The sequence below is a fragment of the Jaculus jaculus genome, chromosome 6 (assembly GCF_020740685.1).
Source record: "Jaculus jaculus isolate mJacJac1 chromosome 6, mJacJac1.mat.Y.cur, whole genome shotgun sequence".
NCBI classification, from domain to species: domain Eukaryota; kingdom Metazoa; phylum Chordata; class Mammalia; order Rodentia; family Dipodidae; genus Jaculus; species Jaculus jaculus.
Window position 1 is genome coordinate 64,368,640 of NC_059107.1, and position 23,888 is coordinate 64,392,527.

At 48.2% G+C, this 23,888-nt stretch overlaps 1 protein-coding gene across 1 annotated transcript; it reads left to right on the top strand.

Annotated features, from left to right (window-relative positions):
* Nucleotides 1-14,937: 14,937 nt before the first annotated feature.
* Nucleotides 14,938-23,874, top strand: Tex261 (testis expressed 261). Its single transcript, XM_045152579.1, has 6 exons — nucleotides 14,938-15,070; nucleotides 15,707-15,786; nucleotides 18,697-18,850; nucleotides 20,478-20,545; nucleotides 21,252-21,354; nucleotides 21,474-23,874. The coding sequence occupies exons 1-6, from the start codon at nucleotides 15,001-15,003 to the stop codon at nucleotides 21,587-21,589; spliced, it is 591 nt and encodes a 196-aa protein (XP_045008514.1). The 5' UTR covers nucleotides 14,938-15,000; the 3' UTR covers nucleotides 21,590-23,874.
* The last annotated feature ends 14 nt before the right edge of the window (nucleotides 23,875-23,888 follow it).

Here is a 23,888-nt window from a genome sequence, read left to right on the forward strand (position 1 = left end):
TGGGCATGATGGCACATGTCTTTAATCCCAGCACTCAGGAGGCAGAGATAGGAGGATCACTGTGAGTTCAAGGCCACCTGAGACTACATAGTGAATTCCAGGTCAGCCAAAAAAAAAAAAAAAGAATAAGAGGTAATTTAGTTCCCTTCTCTTAATTCATCAACTCCATTGGACACAGGTGCATTTGTATGGTGTGTGTGTATGTGTGTGTGTGTGTGTGTGTGTGTGTGCGTGTGTGTGTATGTGTGTGTGTGTGTGTGTGTGAGAGAGAGAGAGAGAGAGAGAGAGAGGGAAATTTCTGATCATCTCCCTGGAGCCTAGCCTGGGGGCTGGCCAACCTGTGGGTGAGCAGACATGAGGCCTCCTACATAAGCTGCTGTCACATGGTGGAAACTCCTGAAACATTAACTAAGAGCAAGAGAAGTCACAGAAGTATATGAGAGGGCCCAGGGAGGACTTGGGACTTCTATGCAAACAGGAAGCCAGGGGAAAAAAAGGCGCTACAGTGGTTTGGAGCTGATAGAAGTTGTTCTGGAGGCAAGGATGTTAGCTGGAAGTTCAAAGATCTGGAATAGGAGGGCTGGGGTGTGCCTCAATGATAGAACAATTTCCTGGCATTCAGAAGGCCCTGTATTTCAACACCAGCATCAGAAAAATAAAAGAAAAAAAATTTTTTTGTTTGTTTTTTCGAGGTAGAGTCTCACTCTAGCTCCAGCTGACCTGGAATTCACTGTGTAGTCTCAGGGTGGCCTTGAACTCACAGCGAGCCTCCTACCTCTGCCTCCCAAGTGCTTGGATTAAAGGCGTGCGCCACCACGTCCCACTGAGAAATAAAATTTTTTTAAAAGGCTGATAAGAACTGGGTAAGGCAGAGAGAAGGGCACGCTGAGTAAAGGTTTTTGTGGGAGGTAGGGACGAGATAGGTGGATTTCTGGCAGAGGTGAGTGGGTCTGGGAAAGGTCCAGGGGGCTGCCTTTACTGGGTAGTCTGGAAGAAGGAGCAAGGGTAGCCTGGGCAGGGCAGGCCACATGTGAGACCCACTCTTTTGTAGTACTAGGAACAGGTGGCAGAGCACTCTGCACCCTCTTTCCCTAGGGTGCCATTTCCCTTCTATTTATATTTATCCTGTGGAAGTTGTGAAAATGGGGACTTGAAAATGTGATGTTGGAAAGTCTGCTGGCGTGAGGTAGATGGTACTAAAGCACCTACACTGTACAGACACACCCAAGAGCTGCAGCTGCGTCCTAGGAGTGCCAGCCTTGGAGCTGGAGTTGAGTCCAGGAAACAAGTGGAGCCCATTGAAGCCCTAGAGCCTCTCCCCGCAGGTAACAGAAACTCAGATATATTAGGGAGCGCCCAAAGGTGGGAGGCAGCTGGGACAGGAAGGACCTGGAACTATGACCTCTAGGGTGCAGCCTGCACCCACAACCGCCTCTGTCCCCTCACACACACTCAAAGTGCAGCTCACACTTTCCCAGTGCACACTGGCTTCTACTGTCACTCACAAAGCATAAGATACCTGCCCTAGGGCTGGCAGGCTGCCCCCATGACGGTTCAGGGGTTCTCTCACCCCACTTTCCTGCTGTGGGAAAGAGAATCTGGTGAGTTTGGGTCAAAGATCCACCCCTCCAAGGACCTAGCTGAAATGTAGCTGCAAAATCCAGCTAACTGCAGGAGGATGACTTGTACCTTCTTCTGTGCACTAGTCTTTGTGGGCAATGGGTCATGGCCATCACCTTCTCAGGAAATACTTGAGCTCGTTAGGTTTTTGTTTGTTTGTTTGTTTGTTTTGAGGTATGGTCTCTCTCTAGCCCAGGCTGACTTGGAATTCACTCTGTAGTGTCAGGGTGGCCTTGAACTCAACATGATCCTCCTACCTCTGCCTCCCGAGTGCTGGGATTAAAGGCATGCACCACCATGCCTGGCCCAGGTTTTTTTTGTTTTTTTTTTTTAAATATTTTATTTATTTGAGAAAGAGAGAAAGAGGCAGGAGAGAGAAAGAGAGAGAGAGAGAGAGAGAGAGAGAGAGAGAGAGAATGGGTGCGTCAGGGCCTCTAGCCACTGCAAACAAACACCAGGCTCATGCATCCCCTTGTGCATCCAGCTTTAGGTGGGTATTGGGGAATCAAACCTGGGTCCTTTGGTTTGCTGGCAAGCACCTTAACTGCTAAGCCATCTCTCCAGCCCTGTTTTTCTGTTTGTTTGTTTGTTTTCAGGCAGGCTCTCACTCTAGCCCAGGCCGATCTGGAACTCTCTCTGTAGGCCAGGTTGGCCTTGAATTCATGGTTGTCCTCCTACCTTAGCTTCTCATTTTAGCCCGGGGGGAGGGGGAGGGAGGGACACACAGAATATCGCTTCTTGGCCTAGATGGTTTTTCTGCTTTCCTCTGCTTTATATTTTGGGATAACTTCTTATTTCGATTACATTTTCCTCTTATCTCTGATCTACCATGTGGGTGCTCTCACTCACTCCAGGCCTGCCACCTGTGTAGTTTTCTTAAACTCGGGGTAACCATGAGTGGAACGCTCTTCATTATTCACTTCTGCTCTGAATTTCTTGGTCTCTGCTCTGGTATTTTCCCTCTTCAGGAAAGCTCATGGCAGATGCCATGTGTGTTGTAAGTCTCCTACATACACATCCATGTGCTTATGCTCTACTCCAGCTTTGCCTAAAGAACCTCAATTTCTCTTAAGTAAACCTTGTAAACTATATAGTGGTTCCATATGGCAGCATGTTTCCTAAATCCCGCAATTTGTGATTTCTTCCTTAAATAAACCCCACAATTTGTGATTTCTCTCTAAATAAACTTAATAATTCATAGTTTATCCTTCTTGATTCTATCTTTATAGATTCTTTATTAAAGATAGGACAGCCAGGTGTGGAGACACACATCTTTGATCCCAGCACTTGGGAGCCAAGGTAGGAGAATCACTGTGAGTTTGAGGCCACCCTGAGCTTACAGAGTGAATTCCAGGTCAGCCTGGACTAGAGAGAGACCCTACCTCAAAAAAAGCAAACAAACAAAAAGAGAAAGAACAGAATCTAAAAATTAGGGTTCATAAATTCTGGGAGACCTTTCTTGAACTCCCAAAACCTTTAACATTCCTGCCAGCATTCACTTCCCTGAAGTCATATTTCCTGATGCCAATGTCTGGGCTGAGGCTGATGATGGAGAATCATTTAGGTGCTCTGTGCTTTGTTTATTTTTATGTTTAATTTTATGTTTGGCCCTGGCTGGACTCAAATGTATGTCCATGTTCCTGCTCACAACAAGACAGAGAGAGAGGGAGAGAGAGAATGGACACAACACAGGGCCTCTAGCCACTGCAAACTCCAGATGCATATGCCACCATGTACATCTGGCTTACGTAGGACCTGGAGAATTGAACCTGGATCCTTAGGCTTGGCAGGCATGGACCTTAACTGCTAAGTCATCTCTCCAACCCACAAAGGATGATATTACAGACATGTGCCATTATGCCCAGCCTTTAAAGCAAACATACTGTTACCATCTACAAGCTCTGTTCTCTTAGAAAGAAAGGATGGTAGGCACTGGCAGCATTGTCCCAGGCCATGCCTGCCTTTGATCCAGTACAAGTGCCCTTTAGGGGCTAAATGAGGTGTGTGGAGGTGTGCATAATACATGCTGATGTGTGCGAGAGAGGAGGATAAAGGGTGAATGTTTCTTCAAGGAGTTGCTGAAAGGTGGGTCATGTGGTCTGGAAAGAAGAGACTGGGAGGAGTATGTGTGTGCAGTGTGTGAAATTTTTGAAGAGTGGATTTAAAGTTTTTTTTTTTAAGTGATTTGGAAAGCCAGGCATAGTGGTGCATGCCTTTAATCCCAGCACTCAGGAGGCAGAGGTAGGAGGATTGCCATGAGTCCAAGGCCACCCTGAGACTACATAGTGAATTCCAGGTCTGCCGGGGCTAGAGTGAGAACCTACATCAAAAAACAAAAACAAAACAGAAAAACACTGCAAAGGAATCCCAGACATGTGCACCGTTTCTTGCTTTTGTGACTGGCTTTACATATGTACTGGGGAGCCAAACAAGGCTAATGGCTTGGCAAACAAGTGCCTTAACTGCTGAGCTATCCTTCCAGCCTGAAGAGTGGCCATTTGAGGTAGTGTATTTCAGTGGCTATAAGCACGGGACTGGGAAGATAGCTCAACAGTTAAAGGAATTTGCTTGCAAAGCTTGCCAGCCTGGGTTCAATTCCCAAACCACATATAAGCCATAAGTGTCTAGCATTTGTTTGCGGAGGCAAGAGGCCCTGGACATATGCGCATGCGCGCGCACACACACACACACATGCAAATAAATTGTAAAATTTTATTTTAAAAGAAAAGAATGTGGCAGGGCATGGTGATGCATGCCTTCAACCCGAGCACTTGGGATATGAAAGCAGTAGAATCTGAAGTTCAAGATCATCTTGTTTTATATCAAGTTTAAAACTAGCCTATGATACATGAGACTGTGTCCCCACCTCAAAAAAGGACAAACCAACCAACAAACAAAAGATTGTGGGTACATGGGTACCAGCGAGGAGACACTATAGAGGGAGATAGCTTCTTTGGTTGGGCAGAGAGAGAGGGAGAAGGGCTCTTGGTATGTGGCAACATTTGTTTCTGGAGTACTCCAAGACGGCCACCTAGAAGGGCAGGGAGGACCACTCCCTTCCTAGTTCTTCCTTGCATGAGTGTGGGGGGCTTACTTTCAGAGTCATGCATGGTGGTGGATGCATTGTGAGACAACCAGCACCTTCCTCTTTGTTTAAGCTGACCAATCATATACTCTGGGCAGGAGGGATTCCATCACTCAATAAAATTGCGGGTGGATTCTGGTTTGCTGATCCTCTCCCCCAGCAAGGATTTTATTTCCCTCAGCCACTTTACCTTTGCTTCTGAATAAATACTGTTCTGCTGTGCCTTTTACACTCTTTCTGCCTCATATTTCTTTTCTTTTTCTTTTCTTTTTTAATGGGAGAGAGTGAGAGAGGAGAGAGGGAGAGAATTGGCATGCCAGGGCCTCTAGCCACTGAAATTGAACTCCAGATGTGTGCAGCACCTTATGTACATGTACGACCTCGTGTATCTGGCTTACATGGGACCTAGAGAATCAAACCTGGGTCCTTAGGCTTTGCAGGCAAATGCCTTAACCATTAAGCCATCTCACCAGTCCTTTTCATAATTCTTTATTTGGCAGAGAAAACAAACCCCAACCTGGTAACACCAGTGCCAAGAAGACCAGGAACTGGGATGATGAGCTTGCCACAGTTTGCTAGTGGCTTTTCCTGGTTTTAGAACTAAAGTCCAATGTCCTGGCACACACTTGTCGTACAATAGTTGTCATATTGTCATATGGGCACAGAGTCTTTCTCTGGGTAATGGAAGACCCAAGGGGCAAAACTGGCCAAATGTGCTCAGGACAGAAGACAACATTCTCACAGATCTTGGCGTGGTGAGAAGCTACATGTTCATATGTAGATTAACACTGGGCCTGGCCCAGGAGGAGGAAGGTAGTTCAGAAAGTTCTCATCTCTCAGAGCTATTCAGCATCTTCCTCTTCTTCTTCTTCTTTTTTTTTTTTATTCCTGAGGAAGCATACCAACTTGTCAGAAAACTGTCCCTTTTCTTCTCATCTTGAGTTCCTTTCTGTCTGGAGAGATACACATAGCTGCTTGAATAAAGGCAGAGAGAGCCTCAGGCCAGGGTTTAGTCATCTGTGCTGTGTTAGGGAATGGCTGTGCTATCTGGGTTGATGGAGGTGCTGCTGTGGAGCCCCAAGACTGTGCCAGCTGGGTCTTCATGGTCCAGCTGCTCCCACCCACCTCAGTTCACCCCACCAGCCCCAAGACCAGGACAGCAGCCTGGCTCAGGAGACAAAGGGCAGGGGTGGGAAGGAGAGGGAGTATGCTAAGACTGCCTTAATTAGCTACAAGCCTCTGAAGGCTTGAAGCCTCTGAGAAACTCTCCTCTCTTATGCGCTGTACTGCTCCCAAACTTTGCCCTCTTGTCTGGTCCCACCCCTCTTATCTATAGGTTTGTGAATTAGGTTTCTAGAAAGAAGACACACCTGTATTAAAGCATTCACAGCTAATTAGAACTTCAGTGATTGTGTCAGAGGTTAGAATGTCCACAGCCAAATTGTCTTGGTCTACTTAAGGTGACTATTGCACACCTCTGTGAGTGACTTAATTTACTACGACCACTAGGAAAATCCTTTGGAATATACAAGCTTTAGCTAAGAATGTCAGGTAGCATGTGAGACCTGTAGTAGAGATCTCCCCCACGTTGCTATATTTGAAAAATGTTCTGATTTTTTTATTTTCTGCATACTGTTACTATCAAAACTTCTTGGAGGGCTGGAGAGATGGCTTTGCAATTAAGGCATTTGCCTGCAAAGCTAAAGGACCCAGGCTCCATTCCCATGTAAGCCAGTAGTACAAGGTGGTACATGCATCTGGAGTTGGTTTACAATAGCTGAAGGCCCTGGAATATCCATTCTCTTTCTCTCCCTCTCCATCTTCTTTTCTCTCTCTCTCTCTCTCTTAAATAAATAAAAAAATATAAGTTAAAAAAAAAACTTCAGAGAGATGGCTCAGTGGTCAAGGTGGCTGCCTTCAGAGCCTAATGACCTGCATTCTATTCCCCGGTACCCACATAAAGCCAAATACAAAGTGGCACATGCATCCAGAGTCTGTTTATAGTGGCTAAAAGCCCTAGCATGCACATTCTCTCTGTCTGTCTCCCACTGTCTGTCTGTCCTTCTATCTATCTCTCTATCATCTCTCTCTGCTTGCAAATAAATTATAAAAATTTAAAATTAAAGAAACAATTTAATGGAATTGTTACTACATTGGATCATGGAATTTGAGATAACCTTAGCCTATGTTTCCAAGTCATGGTCACTCATATTTGGCTCCAGAATAAACTATTTTTTGTTCCCTTTAAGATGAGAGCTGTTGTGGGGGTGGGGGGAGGGAGGGAGATATCAGGTTTAATGTCAGCAATTTATGCTTTGCTTGCCCAAATTTTCACAATTAAATACTCTGGCAAAGGGCCAGACATGATTCCAGCAGCGAGGCTTGTTCAGGATTGATCAAACCCATCTCACCTCCTGCATATGGTTTTCTTGGGTCTGGAGGCTAGCTGAAAACAATGTTAAAACAAGGGGATGTCACCTGGTAGCATGGAGGCAACACGCCTTTAATTCCAGCACTCAGAAGGCAGAGGTAGGAGGACTGCTGTGAGTTCAAGGCCAGCCTGAGACTACACAGTGAATTCCAGGTCAGCCTGGGCTAGAGTGAGACCCTACCACAAAAAAAAAAAAAAAAAAAAAAAAAGAGATGTCACTAGAAACTTCTATAATTCATGGCCCTAACATGTGAAAGGGATGAGGAAAAGGTGCCAGGAACATGGGAACTTCCATTTTATGGGAGCAGAGCAATAGTATGGAGATGGGGTGGGAAGCCTGAGTGACCTTGATAACAGATTTCACGTGTGCACAAGCAGCAGTCATCACTTCACACGTGTACTCCTTGTTCCTTATAGCTAAACCACTACAGCAATAATCCCGCTGACATCATGGATTGTCACAGGGAAAATTTGCCCCCTAGGATGCAGGGGTTGTCAAAAGGGGATGTCTGCATATGTGTTTGGAGTAAATGGGTGGGACTGTATCTCTTAAGCTTCTTAACCTACTACAGTGTTTCTGTGCAGCCTGACAGGAAAAGGAGGCCAGGGCAGTCTGCTGGTGTGCGACTTCTGGGTGCCTCTCCCACTGCCACCACTGTTCATAACCTGGTCAGGCAGAACAGCAGAGGTCCAGCACCTGTTCACAGTGTGTATGTGGCAGGTGCTCTCGGGCATCCTTATCTAGTCTGTGCTCTAAGACTGTAAACATGGCCCCATCATGTTTAAACATTCTTTTTGGGGGCTGGGGAGAAGGCTCAGTCAATAAAGCACTTTCCACACAGCATGAGGACCTTAATCCCCATCCCAGCATATCGCTGGGCATGGTGGCCAGCATCTGCAATCTCAGAGCTGGAGAGGTGGAGACAGAAAGATCTCTGGGGCTTGTGACCAGCCAGTCTATTCAAATCAATGAGCTCCAGTTCAATGAATGATTTTGTCTCAAAGGGTAGACAGCATTCCTGTGAATCTACCCTAGACATTGACCTCTGGCCACTACATATATGCTGACACATTGCACACATACATGTTTGAACACATGCAAACATGCACATATGCATGAGCATCATACACATGCATGCAAACATAAACTGACAAAAAAAACCCACAAAAAAACCTCCACAAACTTTCAAAGCCATACCCTGTTCGTGGTTGTGGTCCTTTGCAGCTCTTCTCGTTTCCACTAGATGGCAGCAGTCAACAGATCCAGGTGAAGGAACCTTGCCCTCAATCTCCCCTTCTGGTTTAGAATAATGCCCACGATCTATCTGCAGGCTCCAAGCAGGGTGAGCCACTGGGACTACAGATCCAAGTTAATGTCTGTCCTTGGTTTTGGGCTCAGTATAGGTGTAAGTCTGTGAGAGTGTGATGAAGACGAGTTAATAAAGACACTGCAAGGGACCAGAGGAGACTGGTTCCCTCTGTCCCTGCTTCTCTGCAGCTAAAGCTATGAGGTATGTTCAGTGGTCCTTGTGAGGACAAAGCCAGAGGTGAAAGAGGAACTCTGGAGCTAATGCAGGCTCCAGCTTGTTTGCCAAAAAGAGGAAACACAGAACCACTCTGACCAGTGAAAAGTGCCTGGTTTCTGGAGTCAAGCTGCTCATATTCAAAGCCTGGCTCCTCCAAGTATTAGCTGTGTGGCCTAGGGCAAGAATTTATGCTTTGTGTCTTAGTTCCCTATCTATGAGACAGAGACAGTGATGGTGCTATTGAGGCAGGTTATAAAGAAAAAAAATTATGAGGACTTGGGAAGGTAAAGGAACCCCTCAGCCTGGAGTCTGGTTGAAGCTTCTTGCCTCAAGAAATCAACATGACTAATATTTGGTTAATGGGGCTGGGGAGATGGCTCAGCTATTAAAGGTGCTTGCTTACAAGGCCTGCTGGCTTGGGTTCAATTCTCCAGTACCCATGTAAAGCCAGACATACAAAGTGGTGCATGTACCTGGAGTTTGTTTGCAGTGGCAAGAGTCCCTGGAGTGCCCATACTCACTCTCTTTCCCTCCCTCTGAAATAAATAAATATATTTACAACAACAACAACAACAACAACAACAAATTTGTTGGGGCTGGAGAGATTGCAATGCAGTTAAGGCACTTGCCTGCGAAACCTAAGGACCAGGTTCAATTCTCCAGTACCCTCATAAAGCCAGATGCATAAAGAGGTGCACGCATCTGGAGTTTGGCATTGTCTAGAGGCTCTGGCACACCATTCTGTCTGTCCCTCTTCTCTCTACCTCTCTCTGCTTGTAAATAAATAAATAAATCTGTTTACAGTCTATCTCCCTTCCCAGATGTATACTTGCAATTGTCTAGTAATCTCACTAAAATCCCTTTTACAGTAAAAGGGCATGCTCTAAACCCCCTTGCAACACTAGTGGTTCCTGATTTTTACCTCACCATATTGTAACCCCATGCAAGGGACTTCTGGAGCTACTCTATAATTTCACTTTTCAAAAAGAGAAAGAAAGGGCTGGAGAGATTGCTTAGTGGTTAAGGCTCGTGCCTGAGAAGCCCAAGGATACAGGTTCAATTCTCCAGGTCCCACGGAAGCCAGTTGCACATGGTGATGTATGTGTGTGGAATTTGTTTGCACTGGCTAGAGGCCCTGACACACCCATTCTCACTCTCTCTTCCCCTCCCTCACTTTCTCAAATAAATAAAAACGATCCTTTTAAAAAAGAGAGAGAGAAGCTGGGCATAGCGGCTCATGCCTATAATCCCAGCACTCAGGAGGCTATGAGTTTGAGGCCAGCATGGGACTGGAATGAGACCCTGACTCAAGGAAGAGAGGTGGGGGAAGTTTCTTAGCAATCATTTGAGATGTAACAAGACATCCATCAAAATGGTGTGTGTGTCTACTACTAAGACACTTAGGCACACCACTATTTAATTTAATTATTTATTTGAGATAGGGTCTCACTGTAGCCCAGACTGACTTGGAACTTACTCTGTAGTCCCACGATGGTCTTGAACTCGCAGTGATCCTTCTACCACTGCCTCCCAAGTGCTGGACACCACACCCAACTACACCCCTTTTTAAAAGTGTGTGTATCAGGCTGGAGAGAGGGCTTAACAATTAAGGCATTGCCTACGAAGCCTAAGGACCCAGGCTTGGTAAGCCAGATACACAAGGTGGCACATGCATCTGGAATTTGTTTGCTGTGGCTAGAGGACCAGACGCGCCCATTCTCTGTCTCTCTCTAGTAAATAAATAAATAAATAATAAATCAGAAAAAATTAAAAATATAAATACTCTTAAATGTGTGTATGGTGTGCGTACGTGTATGTAAACATGCCTGTGTGCGGAAAATTGCATGTGCATGTGTGTGGAAGATAGAAATTGACGGTGGTGTCTTCTTCAATCACTCTCCAGCTTTTTATTTTATTTTCATTTTTTGGCTTTTCGAGGTAGGGTCTCACTGTAGCTCAGGCTGACCTGGAATTCACTATGTAGTCTCAAGTTGGCCTTGAACTCATGGCGATTCTCCTACCTCTGCCTCCCTAGTGCTGGGATTAAAGGTGTGCACCACCCCAGCTTATTTTTTGACACAAGCTTTTTCAGTGAACCTGAAGCTCACTGACCAACTAGACTAGCTAAACAGTGAGTCTCAGGGATCTTCTAGTCTCTGCCTCCTCAGTTCTGTGACTATAAGCATGCACATGGATGCTAGGGACCTGAACTTGGCACTCATGCTTGTGCCACAAGCACTATACCCATTTCCCGTACCCTAGGACTCCTTGAAAAGCCCATGTCCATGCTCTCATGTGTTTTTGATTCTTTCCCTGAGCACCTTCATTTCCATTTTTAAAATGTATTTATTTGCACCTCTGTGTGTGTGTGTGTGTGTGTGCACGAACATCTGTCTGTCTGTCTACAGATATGCCAGCACCTTGTGTAGCTTCAAAGGAACACCAGATTCTTGTGCCACTCTTTATCTAGCTTCTGTGGGTGGCTTAGGAACTGAACTCAGGCTTTGCAAGCAAGCACCTTTAACTGAGCTATCTTCTTGGTCCCCTTTCTTTCTATTTTTCATAAGCTTCACCTCTGCTTCATACTGCCTTGTCCTGAAATTCTTTTCCATATCTAGGCCAAAGATCTATTTTACCTGAGTCAAGGTCCTTAAAAGGCCAAAAGTCTGCTGTGGGTGACAATGTGGAGTTGTGCCTCTGTCCTTGCCATTGCTGACACTATCTCCTGCCATAGATGTGATATTAAGTGGGTCAGTTCATCCAGTTTACTTAGAGCAGCATCTGGCACAGAGTAATAACATGGGAATTGCTAACAGTTAGTGTCTTCTGTCCTTGTTCTAGACAAAAGGCCAAGAAGCAATTTAGTCATTGATTTCTGAAGAAGAGATCTATATGAGGTTGAGTCCCCCAGACTTTTCTCATAAGATAGATTGGAATTGGTCTACATTTAGGCATTAAATCAAAATGACACACTAATTTTCACATGAGTAAGAGGACTGTAAGATGTTTGCTGACCAGGGTCTGTGCATGACTAAATCAGCAATCTGCCTTAGACTCTTCAAACTCTTGAAATGAGTCCCTGGCATGACTGCCCTACCTCACTTCCATTCGTCCTTCAAGGAGGACTGGGTTTGCCTGCTTCCCACCCCTCAAATGGTATGTTACTTTCTCTTTGCTAGGACAAAACACCCGATCAGAAGCAACTTAAGGGAGGACAGGGTTTATTTCAGTTTACAGTTTTGAGGGGAAGTTTCATAATGGTGGGGATAGCTTGGCAGAGCAAGCAGCCAGGGTGTCATAACTTGTTATGGCAGCAGGAAGTAATCTCAAACTACCTATCAACACCCAGTGGGATGGACTAATAAACCTCAAGATCCACTGTCAGTGGCACACTTCCTACAGCAAGGCTTTACCTCCCAAAGACTCCACAGCCTTTCTAAACTGCCACCAGCTGGGTACCAACTATTCAAAGCACATGAGGCTGTGGGGCACATTTCACACTCAAAGCACCATGGTGAATAAATTATGTCAAGAGCAGACAGTTTCACATCAGCAGAGGGAAAGGAGAGCACAAGCCAAGCTTGGCCATAATGCTGCATGGCAATATCCTCATTGACATACTTCCCCCAACAGGGCCATACCTCCTAAAGGCTCCAGAACCGCTTGAATAGAGCCACCAACTGCGGATTAAGCATTTAAATTTATGAGTCCATGGGGCCATTTTGCATTCAAATGACAACACTGACCCCAGTTTGGCCTGGTCCCCAGGACTCCTGAGCCCTGCCCTTCCATGTTGGGCTGCGTGGAACAGTGGGGCTGGGGCCTTTTACTTCTTGCAGTTTTTTGGCCTTGAGTTTCCCTTATCTTCAATTCTGGAGAGGGATGAAGAACTCTTACATTTCCTCCATTGCTAGACGGCTTTAAAAATATTTTTATTTGGGGCTGGAGAGATGGCTTAGCGGTTAAGCGCTTGCCTGTGAAACCTAAGGACCCCGGTTCGAGGCTCGGTTCCCCAGGTCCCACATTAGCCAGATGCACAAGGGGGCGCATGCATCTAGAGTTCGTTTGCAGTGGCTGGAAGCCCTGGCGCGCCCATTCTCTCTCTCTCCCTTTATCTGTCTTTCTCTCTGTGTCTGTCACTCTTATTTATTTGACAGAGAAAGAGGGAGGGAGAGAGACAGAGAGAGAGAGAGAGAGAGAGAGAGAGAAGGAGGAGGAGGAAGAGGAAGAGGAGGAGGAGGAGGAGGAGGGAGGAGGGAGGAGGAGGAGGAGGAGGAGGAGGAGGGAGGAGGAGGAGGAGGGAGGAGGGAGGAGGAGGAGAATGGGCATGCCAGGTCCTCTAGCTACTGCAAACGAACTCCAGACGCATGCGCCCCCTTGTGCATCTGGCTGATGTGGGACCTGGGGAATGGAACCAGGGTTCTTTGGCTTTGTAGGCAAACCTTAACCATTCCTCCAGCCTGGCTTTTTCGATTATAAGTGATTTTTCTAGGTAGGGTCTTGCCCTATAGCCCAGGCTGACCTGGATTCACTATGTCTCAGGCTGGCCCCAAACTCACAGCCATCCTCCCACCTCTGTCTCACAAATGCTGCTGGGATTAAATGGAATTCACTATGAAGTCTCAGGATGGCCTTGAACTCACAGTGATTCTCCTACCCCAGCCTTTAAAAAAAAATTTAACAATGATTGAGATGGGGAGGTAATATGATGTAGAATGGAATTTCAAAGGGGAAAGTGTCAGGGGGGAGGGAGGGAATTAACATGGGATATTTTTTATAATCATGGAAAATGTTAATAAAAATTTAAAAATTAAAATTTTAAATATTTTATTTATTTTTATGAGAGAGAAACAGAGAGAGAGAATAGGCATGCCAGGGCCTCTAGCCACTGCATAGGAACTCCAGACACATGTGCCCCCTTGTACATCTGACTTACGTGGGTCCTGGGGAATCGAACCTGGGTCCTTAGGCTTCACAGGCAAATGCCATAACCACTAAACCATTTCCCCATCCCCTCAGCCTTTAAACATATTTTTTATATTTTTATTTATTTATTTGAGAGAATGAGGGGAGAGAGAGAGAGAGAGAATGGGTGTGCCAGGACCTCCAGCCACTCCAAATGAACTCCAGACACATGCCTTGTGCATCTGTCTTATGTGAATCCTGGGGAATCGAACCTAGGTCCTTTGGCTTTGTAGCCAAGGGCTTTAAGCCATCTTCCCAGTACCCCCTCCCCCAACACTTTTTTTTGAGATAAGAAAGTCATTTAGCTCAGGCAGGCCTTGAAATGTCCATGTTGCCAAGTTCGGATCCTCCCTGGCTCAGTGGAGCAAGTGCTTGCTGAGCAAGCATGAAGACCTGAGTCTGAATTCCCAGTATCCATGTAAAAAGACTGGCGTGGTGGCATGCACCTATAATCCCAGGGCTGGGGTAATGTAGACAGGACAATTCCTGGATTTGCTGGCTAGTTTATCTAGCTGAAATGGTGAGCTCTTGGTTCAGTGAGACATCCTGTCTAGGCAAATAAGGTGGAGAATAATTGAGGAAGATACTTGATGTTGTCCTCTGGCCTCCAATAATCCCAGCACTTCGGAAATTGGAGGAGGGAGGATTAGAAATTCAAGGCCATCCTCAGCTATACAGTGTGCTGGAGAACACCTTGAGTCCTGTCTCAAAACAACCGATTCTGAGATAAGAAGCACAAGGTCACACCTAACTTTATTTTGAATGCCTATGCCGCCCACTAGATGGAGACTTTTCACAAGGGCTGGATCCTTCCCGTGCGCCCCACAGAAGCGTGGTACGGTCAGTGCCTACTGGGTGCGTCTCGCGTAACCCAGGCCTTGACAAAAACAAAACAAAACAAACAAAAAAACTCCGACGTACTCCAAAAGAACTCAGAATCGTGGGAGAGTCAGGCCCGAGGGTGCCCAACTAGGGGCACCCCGGTAACCGTGAGGTTCCTAGATGGTAACCTCGCTTGGACCCAGCTTCCTTGCCCTGAAGAAAACCACCCGCGGCTGTCACGCGCGGTGAGCCGGTCTTGAGCACCCCTTGAGCCGGCGCGGTCCACACCGGGGCGCTCCAGGACGCGGGCCGCGCGCTCCGCGGCGGAGCGAGGGCCGGGCGGGGCGGCGCCAGCGCGCTCGGTCCTCCTCACCGGCAGGCGGCGCTCGCGGACGCCCGGGCGCGCGGTGGCACGCGGCCCCGCTCCTTTCGCCCGTGGCTACAGGCCGCGGCGTCCGTGGGGCGGGGACTCCGTGGCGGCGGCGGCGGCTCCGGGTCGCCGGTGCCGGAGCGCGCAGGCCCGTGCCGGCGGCCGTGGAGCGGCGGGCGCCATGTGGTTCATGTACGTGCTGAGCTGGCTGTCGCTCTTCATCCAGGTGGCCTTCATCACGCTGGCCGTCGGTGAGAGTGCGGGAGCGATCGGGTTCCCGGTGCGCACCCGGTTCCTTGCCGCCTGCCCTGGCTGAAGCCCACGTCCAGCCTTCGTGCCGAGCCCGGCGGCTGGGCGTCCCGGCGCGCCCGTGCAGGCGGGCCCAGGCCCGGTCGCGCCGGGGCGGCTAACTGCCCCCACCTTCCCGGCCGGCTGTCCTCGGCCCTCTCCGCCTTTGACAGAGCTCGGCCTCGGCCTCAGTGCGGACCTGGTCTCCTCCCGGAAGTCCTCCGGAGGCGGTTCTTGGCCCGGGAGAGCATTCTCGCCCGGGAGTCAACTGGCGCCCCGTTTGCCTGTTCCCACCCCCGTGCTCCAGCTAGGGCCGGAGGAGGGACCTTTCCCTCTTGCCTAGCTGGCGCCTGACCCACACTAATGAATGAGTGAAATTAAACTTTCTGGTCAGACGTTAGGCTTTACTTTTTTTTTTTTTTTTTATGAAGTCTTCCCGTAGTTGTCCTGACGAAGTTTTACTTCTCGGGGCAACCCAGCAATCCAGCGGCACTTTGGTTTTTCCTTGACTTTCTGGAGTCTGGGAAGGGTGGACGGGGACCTGGCTGCACAGAGTGGCCCTGGTTGATCTTCCTGCTTGTTCCCTCCCATCCCTGCAGCGGCCGGACTCTACTACCTGGCCGAACTGATAGAAGAGTACACCATGGCCACCAGCAGAATCATAAAATACATGATCTGGGTAGGTAGCAGCTTTCCCCAGGAGACCACTAGTCTTGTTGGGCCACAAAAGCAGAAAGTGGGTATGACTTGGCCTGCATGCTAAAACCCAGGCTCTGTTTTTTGCCTATCTCCTTAACCTGCACCTTGGTTCTTATTCGTGCGGTGTTTGCACGTATGTGTGCAGATATGCAAGCCCCGTACCTATGTGGAAGAGGACATCCTCTAGTTGCCCTTATGTCTCTGAGACGGAGGCTCCCACTTATCTGGAGCTGCTTGTTTTATGGCTAGCCTGCTTGATCCGGGAGCCTGTCTTCTACCCACTTCAGTGCTGCGGTTATAGCCATGCTTGGCTTTGTTTCCCTCTATTCCACGTGGGGTTCCACTCTAGCCCAGGCTGATTTGGAATTCACTCTGTAGTCTCAGGCTGGCCTCGAACTCATGGTGATCTTCCTACCCCGCCTCCTCAGTACTGGGACTAAAAGCATGCGCCACCACGGTTGGATTTTTTTTCTTTTTCTTTCTTTCTTTCTTTTTTTTTTTTTTTTTTTGTGGCAGGTCTCCTTCTAGCCTTTGACCTGGAACTCTGTCACCCCAGACAGGACTTGAACTCAGTGATTCTCCTACTTCAGTCTCTAGAGTGTGAGAGCTGCCACCATGCTCTGCTTTTTACCGGGTTGCTAGGGGTTAAACTCAGACCCTCATGTTTGTGCAGCAAGCACTCCGACCTACTTGAACCACCTCTTCAACCCTAACACCCTGGCTATTGTGTCTCACTCCAGGGCCCAGGTCTCCCCTGGCCTCCTTTGTTAGGAGGCATTGTTTAACTGCAGACTCCATTCCTTAAGGTAACAGTGGGGTGTGCCTGCCCTGTTGACAGGCTTTGCCTTTGAATCGCTGTCTCTATAGTGTCTGGCCCCAGCCTGGCTCTGCAGTCACCATTTAGAACCTGCAAGAGCCTTAAGGAGAGGGAGCTTTGAATGCTTATTCATCACCACCCCCTTCTGTTTTTTTTTTTTTTTTGTTTGTTTTTTGAAGTAGGGTCTCACTTCTGGCCTAGGCTGACCTGGAATTCACTATGGAGTCTCAGGGTGGCCTCGAACTCACAGCGATCCACCTATACCTCTGCCTCCCGAGTGCTGGGATTAAAGGCATGCACCACCACGCCTGACACCACCCCCTTCTTAATCAGATCCAGTCATTCATCTAAGGGAGCACTTCTGTAGGTTCTGGCCCTGCCTTTGGCCTTGTGAGAGATGTCTCTTCTGTGGATGATGTCAAGGCCATAGACAGATTCCTGGCAGCTATAGGGGAAGGCTGTGATGAGAGTGCATCTAGCTAGGAAAAGTCCATTGCCTTTCAACTCAATTAGTGCTTGCTGTCTCTTGCACCTTTTTTAAAAAACATATACTTTTTAAAACCAGGCATGGCGGTGCATGCCTTTAATCCCAGCACTTGAGAGCAGAGGTAGGATTGCCGTGAGTTTGAGGCTACCCTGAGACTCCATAGTGAATTCCAAGTCAGCCTGAGCTAGAATAAGACTCTACTTCGAAAAACCAATATATATTTATTTTTAAAAAAATATTTTATTTTTATTTATTTGTGAGCAGAGAGTTAGAAGAGAGATAGACAGAGAATGGGCACACCAGGACCTGTAGCCACTGCAAACGAACCTCAGACGTATGTGCCCCTTGTGCATCTGGTTTATGTGGGTCGTGGGGAATCGAACCTGAGTCCTTTGGCTTCGCAGTCAAGGGCCTTAACCACTAAACCATCTCTCCAGCCCTATATACTTATTTTCAAGCAGAGAGAGACAGAAAAGAGAACCAGAAAGCATAGGCACTCCCCTCTAACCACTGCAGATGAGCTCCAGATGCATGTGCCACTTTGTGCATCTGGCTTTACATGGGTACTGGGGAGCCAAACTTGGGTCATTAGGCTTTGCAGACAAGTCTCTTAGTTACTGAGCCATCTTTTCAGGCCACTTGCACCTTTTTATTGAGCATAGCCTGGGGCTGTAGTTGGTGGTGAAGATGAGACCCTAGCCCTCAGGTCTGGGTTCAGAGGCTCAGCCTATGGAGGTAGTTGGTTCAGCAGTTAAAACAAGTAGCACTTGTTAAGAATTGACAACTACACAGTCTTCAGAAGTGCTTCTCAGCTTGCAAGCCTGATGCACTATTGAGCTATGCTATCTGTTCAGTAGGTCATGTTCAGCATCTTAAGTAAAAGGGAGCTGGAGAGATGGCTTAGTGGTTAAGACATTTGCCTGCAAAGCCAAAGGACCTCAGTTCAATTCTCCAGGACCCACACTTAAGCCAGGTGCCCAAGGGGGCATATGCGTCTGGAGTTTGTCTGCAGTGGCTAGAGGTCCTGGTGTTCCCATTCCTTCCCACCCCCGTGTGTGTCTGCCTGCCTCTTTCCCTCTCTTGTTCTCTCAAATTAATTAATAAAATAGGTCAGGAGGCTGAGGCAGGAGGATCATGGTTAGTTCAAGGCCTATCTGGGACTACAGAGTGAGATCTAGGTCAGCCTGGGCTAGAGTGAGACCCAACCTCAAAAATAACCACCAAAAAATCCAAAAATAAAATAGGGAGTGGGGTATAGCCCAGTAGTAGAGATACGGTGAGCATGCACGTGGGCTTTGGTTTGAAAATAATAATAATAGAATAAAATTGAATTTGAACTCTGGTTACACATATGCATGTTTGTGTTGGTGTGTGTAAGATGTTTTTCCTTATTGTGGTTCGCTGTCAAAAACCTCCTGAGAAAAGATCTTCAAAGTTGATTCCCTTTGGGAGCTGAGAGGCTGGGGAGCCATGTGACTATGAAAGTGGGAGAATGAGGCACAAGCCAAGTGCTGTGCAGAACAGGCTGTCCCAGCCCAGATAGGTTGCCTAAGGGTCACTTGCAGCAGCGCATCTGTTTCTTGCAGTTCTCCACGGCAGTGCTGATTGGCCTCTACATCTTCGAGCGCTTTCCCACCAGCATGATAGGTGTGGGCCTCTTCACCAACCTAGTTTACTTTGGCCTGCTGCAGACCTTCCCCTTCATCATGCTGACCTCACCTAACTTCATCCTGTCCTGCGGTAAGAAAGGATCCAGAGGTAGCGAGGCAGTTGACATGGCTGGGTGTGGCCAGCTGTACCCCAACCACTGAAGAGGATTTTGAGAGGAACAAACCACTGAGTTCCTCTAGAAGGCTGAGTGCTTGGGAGATGTCTTCTCCTTCTTGAGGACGACCCTGGAGCCTGCCTTGGCTGGCCACAGGGCTGGCATGCATTGGGTGGGGGCTTACATTCTAGGGGGCCCTTCCCAAAAAGGCAAGTTTGAAGGTGGTTTTGGGAAGGGAGAAATGGTTGTGGGTTGGCAGAGTTATGGGCTGAGTAATTCCCATCTCTAAGAAACTCCTTGGTCCAAAAAGCATGAAGCCCTTCCTTGTCAGGTAGACCTCATCTGTAGCCCAAGCTACAAAGAAGACTGGAGTTTTAGGGACTGCCTTTCCTAGTCTCAGGCTCAGCCTTAAACCCTAGCCCTCTGCCTTGACCCTGCCATGCTTTCCCTCCCCGGAAGTTGTTTCCCCTCTCTAGGCCTTAGCTGTTCTTCCTGTTCAGAGGTGATGTTTCCAACAAGATTGTTTGGCTCAGTAGGCCTGTGGTATGTGATTATAGATAGGCATAGATGTTCATGGTAAAGGTGGTGTCAGGGCTATTTTAGTGCTGTGTTTGCACAACTGTGGGAGACATTAGAAAGAGCATATTTTCAACAAGGAGGGTAGAGTGTTAGAGCAAGGGCCAGTTCCTCAGTGCCTGGGTGTGACTTCATCTTAGAATCTGTTCAACAGGCGCTTGTGTTTGAATCCTTAGCTGGAGAACAGGCCCCCTGGGTGTCACATACCAGAAAGGAGCCCCTTGCCACCAACAGACTCCCCTGGCTTCATTCTGTCATTCTCCTTGCCTGCCCTTTGGATTCCTAGAGACATTCAAGCAACACTGTAGACACAAGGCGTCACCTTTGCTTCAGTGGCCCCCTAGTTTTAGTGTGTGGCTGGGTGTAGCAGACCGGCCATCTTCATCTTAGAATGGGGGAGGCAAGAGGGGAGAAAAGAGGTAGCTTCTGTGAGATGACATGTTCTCTGGTACTGCTCTTCATCCTGCCAGAGTAGCGGGTAGGGACGTGAGCCTCTGAGCAGTAGTCTTCCAGCTCTGCTCATTGGCTTGTTCTGTGCCATAAACTGTTGTGTACTAAGGAGGAACGTGTGGGGCCAGAACATAACCAGAGCAGACTAGTGTGGTTCTCCTGGCAGGGTGGGAAAGGACCCCTCCCCAGAATTCTGAGGAACCTGCCTGTGCTTGTATGTTTCCATACTGGGTGTTTCACTAAAAAACAGATGCCTGTCATGCTGTGGATTACGTAATAGAAGTCTTGTTTGTATAAGTTGCCAGCACTTTCACTGCCTTACACTTTTACTGGTACTGTCCTCTACAGTGGTCAAGTTGGGGCTGATCATCATTTCTCTGTCTCTTTCTCATAGTGATAGATGAGGAATGGAGGTCTACATAGCTGTGCACTTGGCTCAGAGCTATGCTCCTAGTTGGCCACAGTCAACACTTGGGTTCCCAGCCCCCAGGGTGGTGGTTGTTTTTGTTTTTTTTTGTTTGTTTTTTTGTTTTTTTTTTGTAGCACCCCCACTGATTGACTCTCCATCCCCTGCAGGGCTAGTGGTGGTGAACCATTACCTGGCCTTTCAGTTTTTTGCAGAAGAATATTACCCTTTCTCTGAGGTAAGGAGTGTCTGTGTTTAGCATATATGGCTGATGGCAGGGACAGGGCAGTGGAGGGGACTTGAATTAGCTATGATCTGAAATTAACTCCATTGAAAAAGCATGTGGGGTTTTTTGGTTTGTTTTTTTGAAATAGGGTATTACTCTGGCTCATGCTGACCTGGAACTCACTCTGTAGTCCCAGGCTGACCTCAAATCTATAGCACTCCTCCTACCTCTGCCTCCCTAATGCTTGTGATTAAAGGCATGCACTGCCATGCCCAGCTTAGTGTGTATTTTTGAAAACACAAAACATAATATGATTTTTGAGAGCAGGGTGTTAGGGAAACAGAAGAATCCCTTTGGCTGAGGTGGAAGGACACTGCTCTCCCCAGTAAGTCCTTTGGGTGCTCCACAGGTCATCCCCAAACCTAGAAGTAGCACTGGTCTGGCCTCTGGGGCCTAGATCTTATGGGGCAGGGATGGGCTTCAGCCTTTGGCCCTAGCTCCCTCCAGCTGCCTGCTAAGGTTGCTTCTTCCTGAGGCTTCTCCAACGAGAAGCACCTGGGCAAAACAGGGTCACTTCCTAGAGGACATTCAGTCATTGTGCACTTCCTCCCACCCCAGTGAATTGTCTCTGAGAATATCTTGGGGGTTGGCTCTGCAGAGATCTGGTGGTCCTTCCAGGCACCTATAGGGTACCGCACTCAGTTTCTCTTGTTGCCAGGTCCTGGCGTACTTCACATTCTGCCTATGGATAATCCCATTTGCATTCTTTGTGTCTCTTTCGGCTGGGGAGAATGTCCTGCCCTCCACTGTGCAGCCGGGAGGTGAGGATGGGCTTTGGGACCAGGTGGGGGGACTGGCACTCAGCTCTGTAATAAAACAGGGCCTCCAAAGGTGAGAACTGTATACACACATTAACTTAACTCCACCTATGTTTCCACAGATGACGTGGTCTCCAATTACTTCACCAAAGGCAAGCGAGGCAAACGCTTAGGGATCCTGGTTGTATTCTCCTTCATCAAAGAAGCCATTCTACCCAGTCGTCAGAAGATATACTGACCCCCCTAGGGGGAATGTGGGGGGAAGCAAGACCAGCAGAGTCAGGCCCTTGGGCCTCTGGACTAGCAAAGCCCAGGAGCCTGGAGGGAACTTTGCCAGCCTTGGCTTCCTCCCCTCTGTTCTGAAGCATACCCACCCTCTGGAGGCTTGGGTGCTGCCAGGGACACTGTGGCAGATCTGACATGGCCAGGAGGCAGTGTCTTCAGCCTCCCCCCCACTGCCCCCAAGGTGGGCTGGGAGGTTCTGGCTTAGCTGGGGCAAGTAGGGCTGGGTCTGTGAAGTTGGAGAATAGTCAGTGATGTTTTCTGGACAGATGGCCATAGAGAGGGGCCAAGGCTTGGTACTCCATGAGCAGTGGGGTTTGCGCTTGAACTGTGATTTTTGTCCAGTTGCTGATTCCTATTTGAATAAAGGTTAGAGGTGGCACTGTTTGCCTTAACAGCCTAGGAGTTCATCTTCTTCTCTGCCTGCTAACCTGCTGCCTGAGCTGGCTAGTCTTCTGCTCCAGGGACTCCTTCTGAAGAGACTGTTGGGGTCCTAAATGAGAAGGAAGTAGAGGTGAGGAGGCTGGTGAGGCCTTTTTTAGGCTTATCCCTCTATCTCTTCCTTCTCTGAGTCTCTGATTGGCAAGTGGGGTGGGGGGTGGCGAGCAGAGACAGCTTAGGACTGGTTAGAGTTGTAGAAAAACATCTATGGTAATACTATTTATAAGTCTTCCTCTGAGAAAACTGAGTGATTTCTTGCTGAATTCTATCTCAGGCTCAAAGAAAAAAAGATGGCTTCTAGGTAGCCTGGGCTGTGTCCTATTTCTTAAGAAATGAGGTTGGGACAGGCTGTTTGTCACTCTAAGAGCACACTGGTCTCGCACTCTCCCATGTGCCCCTGATTCCTGGAGGGATGTGAGCTCTACCTTCTAAGAAGGCAGGCCCTATCTCAGACACAGACCAGCATTTGTTGACCTTGCACTCTAACTATAGTGCCTTGCAAGGGCTCAACAGAGAGCTGCCTCTGGCCACACTCTATACCTCACAGTGAGGCCACCAAGTGCAGAGATGGACTGCCACCAGGAAGACCCCTGTGCTTTGCAGCTTACTCTGTTCCATGCCCAAAGTCCTACCAGTACCCTTCATCTCATTGGCTTCTATATTTCTGTTCTCAAGGTACCAGTCTGCCTTTTCCTGAATTTTGCTTTTCACTTCAAATAAGATTGCCGGGCCTGTTTCTGCCACACAGATGGGTAGAGAAGGCAGAGAACCTGAGGCTGGTGTCTTTACCAGTGGCTGACAGTTGGCCAACTCTACTTGTTGTCTACTTTGTTCCTCCCCCTCATGTGACTTTGCACTCTTTTATTTTCTGGTCAGTGCTCTCCAGTGATGGTAAGGGGCCTTCCAGGGATAACCCAGCAGCCCACTGGTCTTGACTCATGCTTTCCAGCACTTCTCTGGGTGGTGGTCTCTTCAGTCTTGGTGCAGCCTTCTCTGCTTGCCCTATGCACACTGGAGTCTCTGGGTTCTGTTGTGGGCTGCCTGGAGGGCATTTGCACCAGCGCAGATTATGCCCCCCCCCCTGATGGTTGCAGGGACTCTGGGGAGACTGAGCCATGACCTCCAACCCCAGCTCCCCTCTTGCCCTTTGGTGGCCCTTGTGGTGCGTGCAATGGCTCCAGGGTAGCCCAGGAGGCTTTTACTGCTCTCTCTTTTTGCCCAGGTCCAATCTCTAAAGTTGCCATCTGTCTTCTTAACAACAGCTAATTGAGATCTCCCACACTGTCTTTCACTTCCAGTGTATCTCTGTCCTGTGGCCAGCCAGAGGTGCTTTTGTAAACTTCACAGCTGACCAAGTCATTCCCTGGCCTGAAACCTCCCAAAGCTCCCCAGTGCCCTCAGGATAAAGTCCAGACCACCTAGCATGGTATGTGAGGCTGTTGGTGTCTAGGTCTCTGCTGGCCTTGGCACTGTGGTTTTGCACTATGGGGCCCAGCCTCCTGGAGGCAGAGACCATGGTTCTCTTTTGTGACTTTGATCTCTTTCTACTCAGTTTGCTACTTCCTTTTGTCTTGAGTTAGATTTTACTTCCTCCAAGGAGCTTTGGATGTCCTCTCTTCTCCCCCAGACCTACCCCAGCACTCAATACAGATCCCTGTGTGCCCTCTGCTTACTATATGATCTGTCTCTTCATTAGACTGGAAGCTCCTTGAGGGCAGGGATGGCCTTGGAATTTTTGTATCAACTGCCTGGTTTGGCACCTGGCCTGTGGAAAGTACTCAATAAATGTTTGTTTAATGAGTGAGCTGTGATGT